This window comes from Microcebus murinus, chromosome 12, assembly GCF_040939455.1.
Source record: "Microcebus murinus isolate Inina chromosome 12, M.murinus_Inina_mat1.0, whole genome shotgun sequence".
In the NCBI taxonomy this organism is placed as follows: domain Eukaryota; kingdom Metazoa; phylum Chordata; class Mammalia; order Primates; family Cheirogaleidae; genus Microcebus; species Microcebus murinus.
The window spans coordinates 32,862,954-32,881,280 of record NC_134115.1 but is presented as its reverse complement, the minus strand read 5'-3'; the positions used below and the strand labels follow the sequence as shown (position 1 = coordinate 32,881,280).

General features: G+C 41.5%; 1 protein-coding gene across 1 annotated transcript in view; it reads left to right on the top strand.

Annotated features, from left to right (window-relative positions):
* Positions 1-18,327, top strand: part of GLIS3 (GLIS family zinc finger 3) — a 438,302-nt gene that overhangs the window by 391,503 nt on the left and 28,472 nt on the right. The window contains exon 9 of the mRNA XM_012737636.3: positions 18,160-18,326. Within this exon, the coding sequence (XP_012593090.1) occupies positions 18,160-18,326 (167 nt within the window). The remainder of the gene's footprint in view (positions 1-18,159; position 18,327) is intronic.

The window sequence follows — 18,327 nt, the reverse complement described above, 5'->3', positions numbered from 1 at the left end:
TGGAGGAGTCCTTGTGAGCAATACGATTACTTGAAGTAGGGCAACCCAGTAAGATGGGGAATTTTTATTCAAGAGCTATTATTTAGGAGGCAGAGTCACCAAATTATTAGTATATATGTGAAGTAAAGAGAAAGGGTTGAAATTCATTCCTGAGTTTCATGCCTACACACCCAGGTGGAAACTTGTGTCATTCACAGAAATTGCAAATGCAGAGTGTGGTCGTGTGCAGGTAAAAAGGTATTGAGTGGCGGGGAAGGGTGGAGGAAGAAGGAATGATAAATTGACCTTAGGAGTTTGAGTTTTAGGTAGTTATAAAAGATCCATGTAGCTATGTCCAGGCAATTAGAAATATGAATCAGAAGATACCAGACTTGTTTTAACAGTTCTATGTACAATAAAGTATAAACAAATCATTAGCCTCCTCCCATAGGATCTGTCAGCAAAGCCGTGCAAATAGTAACCATCCATTAAGTTCACAGACACTGGAGACGGGAAATCTATCCTGCCAGTTACCTGATACATTCCTGAATGTTGAGATGATCAGTTTCTTAGCGTTTTATATAGTTTTCAGCTGAGTTTTAAGTAATATTAGCTGTGGGCTTTTCATCATCTCATTTCACCCTGCCTAGCTGAGACTCATACCGCAAAAGGTGGCCAAGCTCAGAAACGCCCAACGGGAACCTGCCTTCTTCACTGCCTCTCCTTGTCAGTAGTCCCGACAATCCTGAACAGGAATGTAAGAGAAGAGCAATCATTGTGTTTCTTTTTTGTACACAGCCTTTAAAGGAATACATGTATACAAATAACTTAAACATTATTGGAGTTAAAAATAACTGCCACAACTCAGACACCTGATGTTTGCATCCCAGTTCTGACAGTTGCTAACTTTTCGGCTGTCGGCAAGTTCCTTAGCTAATCCTGCTGCTTGAGGTTTGTTTGTTTGTTTTTTAACATGTTATTTCATAATTTTTTAATTCTCTCTTTTGAAAGTTTGTGAACATATAATAAATTTCTAGAATAGTACAGTGAATACCCATACACCCTGCACCTGTATTCACCCATTGTCGGTATTTTGCCTGCATGCTCGCGCGCTCTCTCTCTCTCTCTCTCTCTCTCTCTCTCTCTCTCTCTCTCTCTCTCTCTCTCTTTCTCTTTCTCTTTCTCTCTCTGTCTCTGACTTGGGAGATTCTTTGTTTGCCAGCTTGCTTGCTGCCTTTTGTTTCTGAACCATTTGAGAGATGGCTGCAGACATCATTGAACTTTATCCCTATTTACTTCAGTAGAGATCTAAGAAGGATGGTCTCTTACATAAACCCAATGTCATAATCCCACTCAGGAAATTTAACAGTAAGATAGTACTATTATCTAAGAGTCGATCAACATTCAAATTTCCCCAATTTTCTGAATAATGCCATTTAGCTGGAATTTTTTTCTTTCTTTTGTTTCCTTTTTATGATCCAAGAACCTAATAAGAATCACACAGTGCATTTAATTTTCATTTCTTTTTTGTCTGCTTGAATCTATTGAAGTTTCCCAGCTTTTGATGATGATGATGATGGTGATGATGATGATGATGATGGTGATGATTTTTGTCTTTCAGGATATTAACAGTTTTGGGAGAACTTGGGACATTTATTTTAGACAGTGTTCCATGATTTGGATTTGTCGAATCGTTTTCCCCTAAACAGATTCATTGTAAACGTTTTTGGCAGGAACACCACATAGGTGATATGGTTTTTTTGTTTTTTTTTTTTGAGCCTTAGCGTGTACCTCATGAGGAATTAGGATTCCAAGACCCAAGGCAGGTAAAGTCCCTAGCAAGTTTATGTGGCACGAGGAGTGCTTCCAGCAGCTGTGGATACTAACAGAAAGACAGGCAACCTTGGCCTAGCTGCGTGATTCCATTGAGAAGCCAGAGGATGTTGTTAAATGATCACAGCGGTTGATAGTGTAAGTAATGGTGGAGGGGGAAATGGAGAGGAAGGAGACGGTGCTTTACATGGGCCGGTGGATGAACTGGACATTTGCACCGTTGTGGTTTTGCCTCTGCCCACAGGATGTGTGCTCCGTCCCTCGCCGCCCGCCTGCGGTGGGCGAGTGCGAGTGTGGTAGGTGCTCTCTCCCCAGCGGGTCTGGAGAGGGGGGTGACACGAAACGGCCCCGAGTCATTCACTGGGTTTGCATTAGTGTCCGGCATAAAAACACTCAGAGGAAATGTGCTTACCTTCCGCTTTTGGTTTATATATCTCTGCCTCTGTTTGCCTGGGAAATCCCCCAGTAAAAACTCCAGCAGTTTTCTTAACGGAAATAGGTTTATCACACTTTGCGATTTTTAGTGGGAAACTGGCGTCTTTTCCTGCGTTGTGGGCATTGATTCATCATTTACTTAGCTTTAACTTGTTTAAAAAAAAAAAAAATGGGCTGAGTCACTGTCAGAAGTCAGGAAAAGTCCACCACATCCAGCCAGTTAGCATCAGGTCCTTTGATCCTAACATCATAAAATAAAATACATGCAAGTTCCCTCGGTTTGACAAGGTTCCATTTTTATTTTGAAATATTATCTGAATGACACATCAGTTCAGTGATTTAAGCAGTACCACGCCACATCACCTAATGTTGATTTAAAACTTATTATGGGAAGTGCTGTTATACTATGTCATGTTGAACGAGCCAGTGGCACTTTGTGTTTATGACAGTGGCTTCCCATGAGAGGAACTCCGTGTCTTTGGAAATGTTAGTTCACTGGATTTCATAGTACGCCTGTTAGACCAGAGAAAACAAAAATATTGATGGGAGTTCCTTTTTGAAATGGAGGAATCTTACAGTCCCAAGAGTAGACCTGCTGGATTAGTGTTGCACATCTTGTGCAGAAGAATGTCAGCTGCCTCTCTTCATTCTAAACGTGGTGTGCTCCTGTCATATGAGGGACAGGGCTTAAGGAGACTTGTGGATTGACCACAGTGAAGACACTTATAAAAGGGCTTCCTATAAACCCCACTTCTGAGCCAGAAAAGACTAAAAAGAAAGCATGACTATTCTTTTACCAACAATCAACAGAACACTTCTATGACCAGAGAGCTGGGTTTTTTCCCCCCCACCCATCAAGCAAAAAGTCCATTCTGCAGTGGACACTGGGTGTCCTCTAATTCAAGTCTATTCTGGCATTATCTACTTGAAAATAGTGTCATATCACCCAGGTTTAGGGCTCAGTCTCCAAGACTGTCCCCCACTTCCAATGCTAATTGCAAGCCCAGGTTATTTTGCCTGTACACCTAACCAACTGGCTACAAATTAGGATTCCCACAGCCCCCTTCTTGGGTTTGATTAATTTGCTAGAACAACTCACAGAACTCAGGGAAACACTTACCTCTACTTACTGGTTTATTATAAAGCATATTACAAAGGAGAGAGATGAAGAGATGAACAGGCATGTGGCAAGGCATGTGAGAAGGGGCGTGGAACTTCTATGCCCTCTCTCGACTCACCACCCTCCAGGAACCTCCATGTGTTCTACTATTTGGAATCTCTCTGAACCCAGTCCTTTTGGGTTTCTATGGAGACTTCATTAAATACACATGATTGATCACATCATTGGCCACTGGTGACCAACTTAATCTTCAGCCCCTCTCCTCTAGGAGGTTGGGGGGTAGGACTGAAAGTCCCAATCCTCTTATCCTGCCTGGGTGTTTCCAGGTGACCAGCCTCCATCCTGAAGCTACCTAAAGGCTGCCAGCCATTAACCAGCTCATTAGCATACAAAAGACACATCACTTTGAAGATACCAAGGATTTTAGGAATCGTATGCCAGGAATAAGGAGGAAGACCAAATATATATTTCATAATGTCACAGAAAGAAAGAATGTAGTTTCTTCAGGGAGTATGCAATCTAGTACATGAATCCACAGCAGAAAATGTTAGAAATAATTGTTTTTAGAAAGCAAAGTATCTTTACCAAATAAGGAACCCACTTTCTTGAGTCCCTGTAGAGTATTGAAAAGCCCGTTTTTCACTCATAATGTATTATTTAGATGTGGATTGCTAGAATTCCAGGCATCTTCATATATGTGTGGTCTTTCTATGCCTTTCAGTAAACGGGACTGACTCTCACAGGTATCATTTTCTATTCTGTCATTGGGAATGTAGTGTTGCTTGCCTGGATGCCAAGGGGCCAGCGGCAGCAGCTATTTTCGACTTAATGGCTTTGCAATTCTGTACGGTTCTTGAGTTCTAGTCAAACCTGTCTGTTCGGTCACTTCCGACTTAGTTTGCTTTCTTCTGCATCTTAATTCAGGCTTTATCTCCATCTAAAGACTTCCCTTCATCCTGGATCAAATGCTACCAGCCTTTGGAGCTCAGCTTAGTCTTAACCCAGGAAGCTGCCTCTGCCTCTCACAACTCACAGGATCAAGTCTCCCTGAGGAATCCCTTGGTCCTCACTATCTGTCTCACACATTGACCATTTACCAGATGTCACCGTGCTACCTAGATTATTAGCCTTTGTAGGCCAGGAACCTTAAGTTTCCTGATAGCCTCTAGAGTGCCTTGTACCGAGTAGTACAGCGGTAGGTGCTGAGGAAGATTTGACAAGGGAAGAGGCCCCTGAGGGGAGTGCCTAGGAAACAGGAGGTCATCGTCAACTCCCACTGTCCAGCTGGGAGGGTCCCACAAAGCAGTGGTTCCCTTGATTTATTGATCAGAAAGGCAATGACCCTAATTCTCAAGGTTCCACCATCTTGTGTAGCCTGTATACTTTCATACAATACATGTTAATAGTTCCTCTAACACATACATTCATGCACACACACACACACACACGAACACATGAGGGGTCCCTTGCCATCATCCATTGCTGGTTCCCTGAATTGTTTTCTTGTGGTCTTCAATACTGGAGGCTAGATACTCCCCATTCTCTCTTCTTTGTGTAGGTAGCATCTGAACAGCTCAAAACTAGGCCTGATGCTTAAATCTTCTTTCCTTCCCAGGACTTTCTGAGCAATCAGGGACATTGGTATCTTCACCTGCTCAGCTTTTTCACAGCCTTATACACACACACACACACACACACACAATCTTTCCTCTCTCTTCTTAATCTAGCATATATGCAATAATTATGAACAGCATATCCAGTATTAAAGCTTATCAAAATCTATCCAAGCATTAGGAGTTTATTTGTGCATTAATTCTTTAACTTAGCTGGTATTCGTGTACCAGGCAATATGCTGGACACTGAATAAGACTTAGAAAGAGTCGTGTCCTTTCAAGACAACCGAGTCGATAGGCACCCATAATTCAGAGCATTATGAAGGAGGCATACAGAAAGAGCACATAACCCAAAATTGGGAGGAAGGACTAGAGGAAGAAAAATCTCCCTGAAATCTGAAGGTCTGTAGGCAACAATGGTGTGTGCAACAAGGTGTGTATATTAATACAAAAGCTAAGAGGAAAGAGAGCAAGGATGGAGCTTACTGTGTAAATGAAGGAATAACCTCATTAGCCACGTTAAGGAATTGGGGCTGTCTCTGGAAGACAAGAATTTGTATATTTGGCTAACAAGGGCAGTTTTGCTTGTTCATACAGTTGGTAAGGACACTTTTTTCCCTTGCAATTCCAAGCTTGTGTGTTATAGTTGTGACCTACCAAGGCTTTGAAGAGTCACTGAGTGCCAAAAATAAAAATTACCTCTGTGTTAGATATGGAGTGACAAACATCTAGAAATTAGAGTTCTAATATCAGCAATAACTTGACCTCACTTGTCTCTGTGCTACCAGAAAGGACTTGGATATGACTAAGAGTTACCCACATGGCTGTGTGTCATCCCACAGTTGCATCACCACTCTGAAGGCTCCTTAATGTGTGTCACAGACCCTGTCACATGAGTATAGAAACATACCTAGCTTAGAAGGCAGTAAATAAACTCAGGCAATAAATAAAGTTTTTCAGTCTTGATCATTGGAATGATTGAGAAAAGCCATAGCGGAAACACAAATGTAAGCCTCAAATGGCCGTTTTCATCAGCCTGCATGTTGGTGTCCCCGTCACCCGCTGGTAGAGTCTGTCACTGTGGTGCCCACCAGTGACAGGTGACCATGAGCATCGTTCTTTCTCTCTGGTCTAAAGCACTTTCTATTTTGAAGTCAAGCTGTTGTCCTCACTTACCATCCCATGAGGGGCTCAGTTTCTTTCTAGAAAGGTGACTTCCACAGGCATTTGAAATTAAGAGATGTGGGATCCAAAATCCACTCTCTACCCCAACACACACACACACACAGAGACACACATACACGCACCCTAGTTGAGAATTAGTGAATGTGATAAAAGTTGTTCCTTATGTCAATGCTGTGAAAACTACAGAGGCAGAAAATTCCCACATCCAAGACTTGAAAGTAGAGATTAGAGCTTTGGGTCTTAGATTGGAAAAGGCTGGTGGCCTTTTCCTATTTTGCTTCCTTTAAATGTGTGGAAAGTTCCTGATACTCCTCAATGTTCATTCTAGGGCAGAATGGCCCACCGGGCTTTACACTTCTTAACCGTTGAGGGTCCCTGAATGAGGACAGCCCTGCTCCGTCCTCTGTAGCCCGCATCAGTAGGGTCATTGGCCTTTGGAAGGGACTTTCTTTTCACAGAGATCATCACCTTACTGATATCTCCTTAATACAACCCCTCATGTACTCCAGGAGTCACGAGTACACTTACAAGGAAATCGATGATATTGGTTACTTTCTTCTTATTGGCCTAGTGATTATGAGTGGCTTCATGAGAAAAATAAAATAAAACAACAACAACAACAAAAATATTGCTGAACTGGCTTTTCTAGACTTTTCTGATCTATCTCTGATTTAAATGTCCATATGGCCTGTAAAACTCTTGTGAACATACTATTCAGAGTCTAGTATGTTTCTTAATACTTGAGGAAAATCAATAATTTAATCTACATGACTGTCTTAAACTTACTGTTTTTTTTTTTGTTTTTTTTTTTTTTTTTGAGACAGAGTCTCACTTTGTTGTCCAGGCTAGAATGAGTGCCGTGGCGTCAGCCTAGCTCACAGCAACCTCAAACTCCTGGGCTCGAGTGATCCTTCTGCCTCAGCCTCCCGAGTAGCTGGGACTACAGGCATGCGCCACCATGCCCAGCTAATTTTTTATATATATATCAGTTGGCCAATTAATTTCTTTCTATTTATAGTAGAGACGGGGTCTCGCTCTTGCTCAGGCTGGTTTTGAACTCCTGACCTTGAGCAATCCGCCCGCCTCGGCCTCCCAAGAGCTAGGATTATAGGCGTGAGCCACAGCGCCCGGCCTAACTTGCTGTTAAAAACCTAAAAAGTCCGGGAGTTACCCTTGATTCCTCTCTTTGCTCAAACACTCTCACATTTAATTAATCTGTGTGTTAGTGCTACCTTCAAAATTCATTTCAAGCCTAATGGACTCCATCCCAGTTCTAGCCACCATCCCCTCCCGTCTCAAGCCTAACAGCCTCCTCACTGGTCTCTCCACACCCAGTCTTTCCTACCCACAATCTTCCACCCTCCCCCAGCAGCACACACCTGGCCTTCACTCCCCACCACACAAGCTACGCTTTGCAGTGTAAGTGCAGCATCTCTTTCCTGCTCACACCTCCCCTCCCATCAAACTTGGAATCCAAACTCCATTTTGTAGGGGACTTGACCTTCTGATGATCTGGCCTCAGCCAAATTGCCCTACCATTGTTCCCTTGTTTAATCTGCTCCAGGCATACCGGCCTTCTTACTGTTTCTAGAAAATGCCAACTAATCTTACCTAAGGGCCTTTGCGCTTACTGTTCCAGAAATCTGAAAGGTACTTTCCCCAGAACTTCACATGACTTGTGCCTTCATTTCTGGTGTCTGCTGAAATAATACCCCTTTGGAAAGAGGCCTTTCTTGACTACGCTTATCTAAAACTTTCCTTCTTCAGCTTCATTTTACTCCCTAACTCTGCTTTATTTTTCTCCATCAGCATATGACTCTCTGAAATTATGCTTTCTTTACTGATCTGCTCATATTCCACTACAATGGGAACTCCCTGAGCAGAGACTATGTCAAGTTCATGGCTACCTTGTTCACAGCCCTTACTTACTCCTCAGTGCTGATAAGGGACTCTCAGGAATTTTGTGGAATGAATGAATGTGGATGGAAGGGAGGAACACCGCTACAATTCCTTTATTATTTCTGGGGAAAGTGACCCTGAGTATGTGATCGTTGTTCTTCCACCTCCACTCTCCTCTGGGGCAGTTCATGGGAAGGCAGGAGGTGTTGTATGAGTGGGCACTCTCCTAAGAAAACAGCTCCACTCCTGATTCCTGTATTTGTTCTTATCAGATTGTTTGACACATTTTTTTTTATTTTGAAATGCACAGGTTCTTCGTTTTAGATTAATTACAAGCACACACAAAAAAGCAACTATTAGGATGTCTGTAAAAAGGAACTGTTTTTTCAATTGCCAGGGAAGTCATTTGGCCTCTGAATGCCAAATCAACCATCTTTATTTTGTTCCACATTCTAAACAAATCCACCTCATGTTAAGCCCAAGATGATGTTTTCTTAGTCCCCTTGGATTTGCAGTCAGGAAAGTGAGTCATGACAATAACAAGGAAGGCTTGGGTGAAATAGAGGTGGATTTTCTTCTTCTTCTTCTTCTTCTTCTTCTTGCAACCTCTACTTCAGTGCATTAGCATGAAGCAACAGTGGAGGTCACACTGTATGCCATGGTAGTACTCAGATGTGTCAGTGTGTTCTTGAAATGTGCTATCTCTGAAACAGCAAGTCACATGGAGCCAGAATTCCCATAGCAAAAGCCCACAAGTCTTTCTAACCCGAGTCAAGACATCCACCTATTCCAAAGTTTCTCCTCTCTGCCATAGAACAGGCTGTTCAAAGGGAAGCCTTTACCTACTGTTTTAACTACGCGATCTAGAAATCACCATCATCTTTTCCCCTTCGAAGTAGGGGCAGTTGGGAGACTTAGCTGCCAAGAGACTATCATTTTGCAGGTGAAGGACTATTTATCTATAATCAGGAGATTATTGGGGTGAGCCAAAACCAACAGGCATAGTTCTTGGGATGAGTCTTTTTGTGTCCTTTTCTGAGAAATAGTCTGTGGTAGCTTTTCTGTTTAGTTCCAAGGAGAAAAGATTTTCTGTTTTAATTATCCTGTAACCGAGCTTAAGCTCTCACCACTCACCGCAAGACAAGTCAATAAGTTGAGAGACAAGCTGTTGGGACAAGGAAAGTGACTTTTTTATTCTGAGAGCCAGCAAAGCAAGAAGATGGCGGACTAATGTCCTAAAGAACCATCTAAGTTAGTACGAACTTTAGGCTCTTTTTATCTTAAGGGGAGTAGGTAGGTTGCAAGAGGTACCCAATGACTGCAGACATGTGGGTGTCATCGAAGACCCAAGGAGTTTGTAAACTTCTCTGTTCTTGGTCAGTTAACTTTGGAGGACGAATTTCAGGATGTTCCTAAAAATCCTTTAATATAGCATTGTTACTTCTTTGTATTCCTTCCTTACCTCCTTGGGAGTTAATTTTGGAAAAGGAACAGACGATTGTAACCCTTTTTCTAGCCTATGTGCGGAGCTAAGCAGAAGCTTTTAGCCTGAAGGATATTACTGCAGGGGGACAGCAGAAAGGTGGAGCTATAATAGTTATGCTAAGCCTCCCTTGCACTGTTACAGTCCTTCTTCAAAGACTAACTGACTGGGCTCATACTCTGGAATAGAAATTCTCCCTTGAGAACTAGAAACTGTGCAAATATAACACCCACCTTGACATTTGTCCTAACTGGGCAAATGTAACATCTACCTGGGCACAAGAATTGGCACCAAGTTGGGATCCAAGCTTACAGAACCGGTGTGCAGAACCTTGGTATGTTCAACAGACTAGTTCTTCAACAGCAACGACCAACATTTGTTAAATAGTCATTTTTGCATAGTGCTGGATAAGGTGCTAGAGATACAAAATAGTAGCAAACATTTGAGGATTTATGCTCGTTCTGTCTATAAGAGCCAAGAGCCCTTCTCCAACTGTGCGTTTTAAAATATATGCTATTTCCTTCAGTTCATTTCTGTAGTCAAGTGTTCAGTCTTACCTTCCAGAGAAGGTGCAGAAAATTCTTTTGTGGTTACTACAATAGTAACCTGACATCCTGCAGATGAAAAAAAAAATGCACATATAAACAGCACATGTTATCACTGACGGAACCACAGCCGAGCTAGTTTCTTTTCAAATGTATGGATTATATTGCCTTTTGAAGTCTTGTTTGGCAGTGGCTTCCAGAGCCACCTGGCCATACTTGGCAGGAGCACTGCATTTGAACTTGGTTCTCAGAGTTCTTCTGGTGTCTTCAAGAGACTCATATTTACATTTTGAAACCATGATAAAAGGTATGGGACAATCCATTTTTTGATGTGCCTATGCCTCCCTTACTCTTGTTTAGACAAAGAAAATACTTTTTTTTTCCCTCATTTCTCATCTGGCATTCTCATTACATTCACTTCTGAATGTTTTTCTTTCATCTAATGCATTCTATTATTGCAAAGCAGATTGAACACTATGTCTGACACCATGCTGAATAAGAGAAAGATCGTTCCCTTTGCTGCAGGACCATGAGTTAATCCCCTCGCTCTGACCTACTGTGAGCAGCCCAAGGGGTGATATCATTGCAGATTTTTTTTTCATAGCAGATTTTTTTTTTTTTTTTTTACATCAAATGTCCGAGACCACTCTGGATATGTTTTCTTCTGGTTGGTGCTTTTTTAAAAAGAGGATTTGGCAGAATCAGACTTTTCTTCTCTCTCTCTCCCCATCATGTCAGATTCTGAAATAGACAAACAACTGAGTCACAGCCAATTCTGCAGGCAAGTTATTCCAGAAAACTCCTGTTCTTGGTCCTGCATAATTCATTTCTCTGACATACCCTGGATGTTCCCCCCTCCTCCTGTTTCATTTCCACAGGGGAGAAATATTGCAATGTCCTGGGCCCTATTTCAGCATTTACCAGGAAAAAAAAGTACACTTCTCTGTCTTGGGCATTGATTACTTTGTTTTCTTGACTTACAACTTGCTCCCTATACCCAAGTGGAGAAACTTTCCTCTAGAACACTCTGTGCTTCCTATTTCCCACAAACGCTTACTCATTCTGATATATATACATGAGAGTCTCCATTAAAAAGCCTTGGTGATCATTTCTCCTACAGCCAACTTCCCAGCCCTCATTTGGTCGTGCTCAGTGGAGGCTCAGGCAGTCATTTTTGAGTCTTGGTCTTGTCCAACGTGATGAATTATTTGCAGTTAATATGGACCCAACCTTTTGCAAGGAGACAGAAACACTAAGCCCTTCTAAGGCACAGATTCCACTCTTTGACTCTTTCGGGACAGAGTTCTCAGACGGACATACAGCTCTGGGCCTGCTTTGGTCCTGCCCAGATGGACAGCATTGCAATTACCCACACTGCCCAGCGGCCGTTTCTTCATTACTGAAAGCTGGTCTTGATTGTCTCGGAAGCCGAATTCAATTTGCAGTTCCCCCAGTAACGTGCTGTGATTCATTTGGGGACAAATCTGGATTGAACTGAGTCCAAGTGTCTCTTTTGTGAGACAGAAGGGAAGTATAAGTAGATACTATAGTCACCCAGATGAGTCAGCCAGGAATTCATGAAGTGATTCATAAATCGTTATAAAGACTGCTAAAGTCTGCTAAAATGGAGCGCTGGCTGGCTATACAAAGTGGGGTATTATCATTGGGGGGTTTTTTTCGATGTTAAATCAGATGTGAAATCCTTAAAACTGTGCTTTTCTTTTCAGGTTTTGAAAAGGATTCCTTTTTTCCCCCTCTGCAGTGGGCCAACTGCTAAAGCCATTTTTCATTGATTAGTTTTCACAGATGAATTTTAAAACCACCGCAGATGATACCCCGCAATTCTTTGGGGAAATAAAAAAATACCTCCCCAAATCCATCGCAGACTAGTTTGTATCCATTATTTCTACTCCCTGGCAGCAAATCAATAATATTTTTTTGTGTGAATACAATGAAACAAGCTGTTCTAATGCATCCTTCCTTCTTCAGGAGGTCTATGGCGCTGTGGAAGAGAGAAGGGGGGGGGACTATCCAAAACACATACCAACATTTAATCTAGTTGATCATGTAAACACATAAATTCCTTCTTTGCAAAGTGTTAACCCCCAAAAGCAGTGCTAAAACACACAATCCCGCATTGTTGGCTAGAACTGCTTGCAAATATCGCATACATGAAGAAAAGTAGGAAATATTTATGACACATGCTTGACTTGCAATACATTCTTATTAGCAAATTTTGTTAAAGAAATAAATTTATAGGTTGATACAGAAATACTCCGGACGTATAGACAAGCGACGGAAAGAGTAATGGTATGCACCAGCTTGCACGTGAGGAACTCCGGTTCAGGATTGAGCAAGTTCACCAAAGCAAATTGAACAGCACTTGCGTTGCCAGATTTTTTAAAGGTAGCAAGTTGCTGATAGCCCTTCCAGCAGCCCTGATAAAGATGAAAATCTCAGATGTCCTAGGGAGTCCTCTTTCACGCCTCCTTCACCTTACCCCTCTAGCTTGCCCTGCATCTGAATTTCCACTAGAGAGGGCTTTCTTCACTTCCTGGATACAGTGGTACCTGGAGAACTAGCTTTCTGACTCTGGGAAAATCATCTCAGCTCTCTGGACCTTTTTTATCGTCATCCAAATAGGTGGTACTCCAGTGCCCCTTCCAGGTAGAACATTGTACGATTGTATGAAATGGTGAACTTGAAATATTCCACTGGGAAACCCCATACCAAGAAATGAGACCCTTAGAGAAGACCAAGACTAACTGCTCCTAGAATTCGAAAATTAGCCAGATGAGTAAATGCTTCACTTTCTTTGAGCCTTATTGCCGTATCTGAATATAGGGGAAAGAGCCCTGAGAATTTTTTAAGAATTCTACCAGTGCTGTAATACAGTGCTGGAACCACAGTCTTATAGAGCTCTCAACCCCTGGGGTCCATGTTAATGTCAGGGATGCCTTAAATGTACATTCTGTTTAGGCCAGTCATTGCATAAACGTGTATTGATCACACAGGAGCCATCAGACACTTATTATCTTAAGTACTTTGATATCCCTGACTTCCCAATTTAAAATTGTTTGTATTGCACCCCACCCTTTACCTCTTATGCTTTATATTTCTGCATAGCACTCATTTCTTCTAGCCCAATACATAGTTTGCTTACTTAAATTTTTTCACTCCTGCCTCTCCTCACTAATAAGTCCACAAAGACAGAGGTATGTCCTTTGTGGCCCTATCCCTAGTGCTTAGAACAGTGCCCCCCATACTTAGTTAGTGCTCAATAAATATCTCTTGAATGAATAAATAAATGTTATCTCAGACTTCACAATCCTCAGTAAGAGTTGGGATTTTATTTATTTGTTTGTTTAGTTAGCTAGTTGAGACAAGATCTCACTCTGTCACCCAGGCTGGAGTGCAGTGGCAAGATCATAGCGCACTACATCCTTGAACTCTTGGGCTCTAGCGATCTACCTGCCTCAGCCTCCCAAGTAGCTGGGACTATAGTAGGTGCCACTGCACATGGCTAAGTTTTGTATTTTTTTGTAGAGACTGGGTCTCGCTATATTGCCCAGGCCAATCTCAAACTCCTGGGCTCAAGCAATCCTCTCTCAGGCCTCCCAAAGTGCTGGGATTACAGGTGTGAACTACTGCACCTGGTTGAGGTTATCTTTACACTTGAAATTGATGCTGGGAAAAATTACAGAATCTGCTCAAGATTACCCAGCCAGCAAGGGTTGTAGTCAGGATCCGAGCCCAGGGGGGTGTGACTTCTGGCCTGTCTTCTACCTTACCCATCTACTTTCTGCCATTCCCACTTTTCTGCATGTGAACCTTAACAGTCGTGTCTACATTGGGACCTACTGCTCTGCAAAACTGTGTGTGCTGCTGGCCTGCCTCACTGCAAAAGGGGGGAGCTCAATAGTAACAGAGGGTGGGGGCCAGGAAGGCAGAGAAAGAGGGTGTAGAAGGGAAGGAGTGTCGCCAAGTAAGTACCCCCAAATAACCAGACATCCTCTAAGGCGGATTTGCAGAAACCTTTTGTACGTTCCTCCTCCCCCAGAGAATTTTTTTATGGGATTTTCAAACCTGTTCCTCACCCTTCTTTTTTTCTTGGCAAACCATTGCTTATGCTAAGGTTATACAAACTCCTCCACCAAATGAGTGGAAATGGTTGACTCAGTTCTCTGGTTTGCTTTTGTGCTATCTGTTTCTGGTAAGCAGTGATTTTTTTCCCCCAGTCTGTTACTACCTATTTACAGAGCAATCCTCTATTGTTTCAAAAAAGTATAAAAGCCTGAAGAAGAGACTAAGTAAACTGTGTCCAATGAAATCTCTGAAATGTCCATTGCAGTTCAGCAGCTAGGGGACAGGATTAGACCTAAAAAGATTTCAGAAGGTCTCTCTTCTTGCTCTTGGACACGCTGTCACTCAGCAGGAATGAGAGTGATGTCATCTTTTCCTGACATAATTAGGGAATGAGATATTCCATAGGGTACAAATGGTAAATAACTACAATTTATCCTCAGTGTCGAAATTTTTTAGTTTAGTGTCAAAAAAACCACACAAAGTAATTCACCTTCTTTTGATTTAAAAATATTTTAAATTTCACCTAACTTTTTTTGAGCAGAATATTCAGAGCATATTCATTTTGATTTGTGTGTGTGTTGAAGAAACAAGGTTGGAGAGTAAGTGTGACACATAGAAATGAGATTCTGAGTACCTTCAACAGCAGTAAGAACAGTTTATGTTTTGCTTGGTGAACTTCTGTTTAAGTATGCATGTTTTCTGTTTGTTTATTGTTTGCTTTTGCATGAAAGGGCCTCAAACTACTCCATTTCTTGAGTTCTTTTGGCTTTTTAAATCCCTTTTCTGGCATCTCTCTTGCTATGAGTTGTCAGTAATTGTTTTTGAACACCCCCAGGGGCTTTGCCTCTGACAGGGGGACTCTTTTTCACCTTCATGCCTCTCCTTTCTCCTTGTCCCTGATTTTAATTTACTATTTCTACTCTACTATGAGATGGTTAACAAGTAACCAACTTCATACAAATTAAATTTAAATTAATAGAGACATTGTGAGAGATTTTTCCATAAAATACTATATAGTGTTTTTGGGGCAGTAACAAAATTGATTTTTATCTGCTGTGTTTGCAAATCGATCTTATTTATACACTCAGTTCTTATGCTGGGCTTTTGAGCGATGGATTCTTGTTTACTTTTTTGTCCCTAGTCTAAATAATCATGGTCACATCTTGTCACATTTCATTCTGTACATGTAAAAGTTAAAATTTTTGTACTAATTCTTTCTTTTCCAAATCAAATCCTACTTTAGGTATATATTTATTTCACTTAGAATAGTTTAAAATTTTTATTAATGCTTTAAGTGACATTATTTTTTGAAATTGTATTAACTTTATACCATATAACCTCATTTATTTGAATAACATAGAGGAAAATCCGGTCTGAATTAGCAAAATGCTAAATGTAAGTTCAGTTGAAGGCATGATATTTCATTTCTCCAGGCCTCTGAGAGAGCAGCACTAAAACTTTGGTATGTGCCCAGCATATATTTTTTTTTACTCAATATTGTTATTTTTCCTGAGTAATATATGGTAGCCAACAGAGTATGGCCAGTGTTTGGAACTTCATGAATGAATGATGAAACAGAATTAGGGAGCCAATTAAAGGATCTTGCTCCTTTGCCCAAGATATAAAATGGAGATACCAGCAGTGGTTCTTTAATGGTGACATAGGTTGCCTTGCAATACACATCCTCCCTCTTTCTGTCCCTGGGGATCTTTAGGGACCAGGGGATTCTGGGACTAGGTGGTAATGGACCCCTTCTACCCCTGAAATCTGTGATCCCACAATTCCTCATGTCTCCCACGACTTCAGAGTGACTTGTGAGACATGTTAAGGACATGGCCTTCCAGCAAATGGCCTCCATATGATGAACCTTGGCATGTGAATTTTACTAGATGTCCTCAGGGCAGTGTAGGATGCATTTGCTGTGTTTTTTCTCAAGGCCTTTCAGCACATCTTTTCAGGATAATTCCAATTAAGATGATAACTTGGAAAACATATATTTGCCCGGCCCAGGACACTGAGTTCCTATTCTCTTTCAGCAAAATGAAAATGTAAATGATCTATTAAGCAGGCATCCTAACCCAGCTGGTTTGCTTAAGCTCCCCTGACTTCTTTGAGGCTAACAAGTTTAAATTCTCCCTTCTGGGTTCTTACGTCACCTTCTTATGTAGCCTCACCACACCTCACAAGCAAAAAGCCAAAGACGTGAGATTTTTGTCCCATGCTTTCTTACTGCTGCAATGCAAATGTATCAATAGAAGCTCTGCCTTATTAAATATTCTAGTTCAGAACATTTCCAATTACTTTATAGTTCAGCTCCCCTTTTTATCATCTATGGCCCTACACCAAAGCCCAGCAAAGTGAAGTTATTTATTCCTGTGAAATACACAATGTAAGCAGATTGTAGAATGACCTATACATGTTAGTGCAAAACAAAGCCTTTCTTCACAGAATAAGAAACAGCCGATTAAAACCGCAGTATAAGAAACAGCCGATTAAAACTTTTCAGCTTGGCCGGGTGTGGTGGCTCACACCTGTAATCCTACCAGTCTGGGAGGTCAAGGTGGGTGGATCGATATAGGTCAGGAGTTTGAAACCAGCCTGAGCAAGAGTGAGACTCTGTCTCTACTAAAAATAGAAAGAAATTAATTGGCCAACTAAAAATACATAGATAAAATTAGCTGGGCATGGTAGCACATGCCTGTAGTCCCAGCTACTCAGAAGGCTGAGGCAGAAGGATCGCTTGAACCCAGGAGTTTGAGGTTGCTGTGAGCTAGGCTGATGCCACGGCACTCTAGCCAGGGCAACAGAGTGAGACTCTGTCTCAAAAAAAGAAAAGAAAAAAAAAAAAACAATTAAAAAACAAACAAAAAAACTTTTCAGCTTAATGGGTCTTTTGGGGAAACTAAACAATTCATTGCTACTGTAATTTTCCCCAAAGTTATTTTGCTGCTTCATTTCACTGTGTTGACAGACTCCCTGCCCCTTTCCCTGCTATATTTGTTCCTATCCTCTACTAAAGTGGCAAATCGAGGATCCTTTTGATCATCTACGGACATTGCCAAACTTTTAACATTGTTCTCACAAGTACACCTTCCCTTCAATGATAGCATAAATTGTCCTTTTAAGCCTACTAAGTCAGATCCTGCCAATTTTAAGTCAGATCCTATCCTTTTAAGCCTACCAAGTCAGATCCCTTACAATTGGAAGATCAGTGTACAATCATCTATTTTATATAACAGGTTACTTGACAGTGTCCTGTTATTTAAACACCACTATGTCCACCCTCAGAAACTACCAATGGTCTTATTGTGATTGGCACATGTGACTACAAAAGACGTCCTACATGGTACTCCTGTTACACCCTCAGGAATGTTCTTTGCCAAGCACAGAACCCACACAGATCTCTTGGGTTCTGGGCTTCAAACCACACTTGACCTTTGAGGTTTAAGTTAATTTATTCTTGGCAAAAGAAAATGTGTTGCTTAAAGAGAATAGGATTCGAGAGGCTCATAATAAAGACTTATAACAACACTTCTTGGACCTCAGATATGTCTTACAAAACAAAATGTTTATGAGCTAAGTGTAAATGATTCAGAGACATACGGATCAAATTTCCCCTAAAATGCAAATAGATTTTAAAAATTAGCAGAAAAAGGGCTTGGCAGAAGATGTGCTTTGAATTTCACCAAGCCCTGTGTATTGGTAATGCAGTTTAAGAATTCTTGACAAATCCAAACTATGACTAGGTTTTCCCTTTGTTGGCCTCTTTTATTCCCTCGGATTCTTATTTGAGAATTCAGTGGTTCATAAGGAGGGAGAAAAGTCCTGGATGTTTTTTGTTTTTTTTTTTTTAAAGGGGCTGGTTGTCACACTCTTGGACAGCCAGAATGGGTAAGTTAGAATTTGGCTTTGGAGAGTTTGTCTTGGTTCCTGCTGTTTTACGACGTTTCCTTATGTTTCCTTTCGTGATTATTTTCTCAGGTTTGCACCTCCTGCTCCATCTCCTCACCACATCAGCCCCCGCAGAGTGCCAGCTCCTTCTTCCATACTGCAGAGGACACAGCCTCCCCACACGCAGCAGCCTCACCTGAAGTCCTACCACCCGGAAACAAACTCTTCTTTTCAACCAAACGGCATCCACGTCCACGG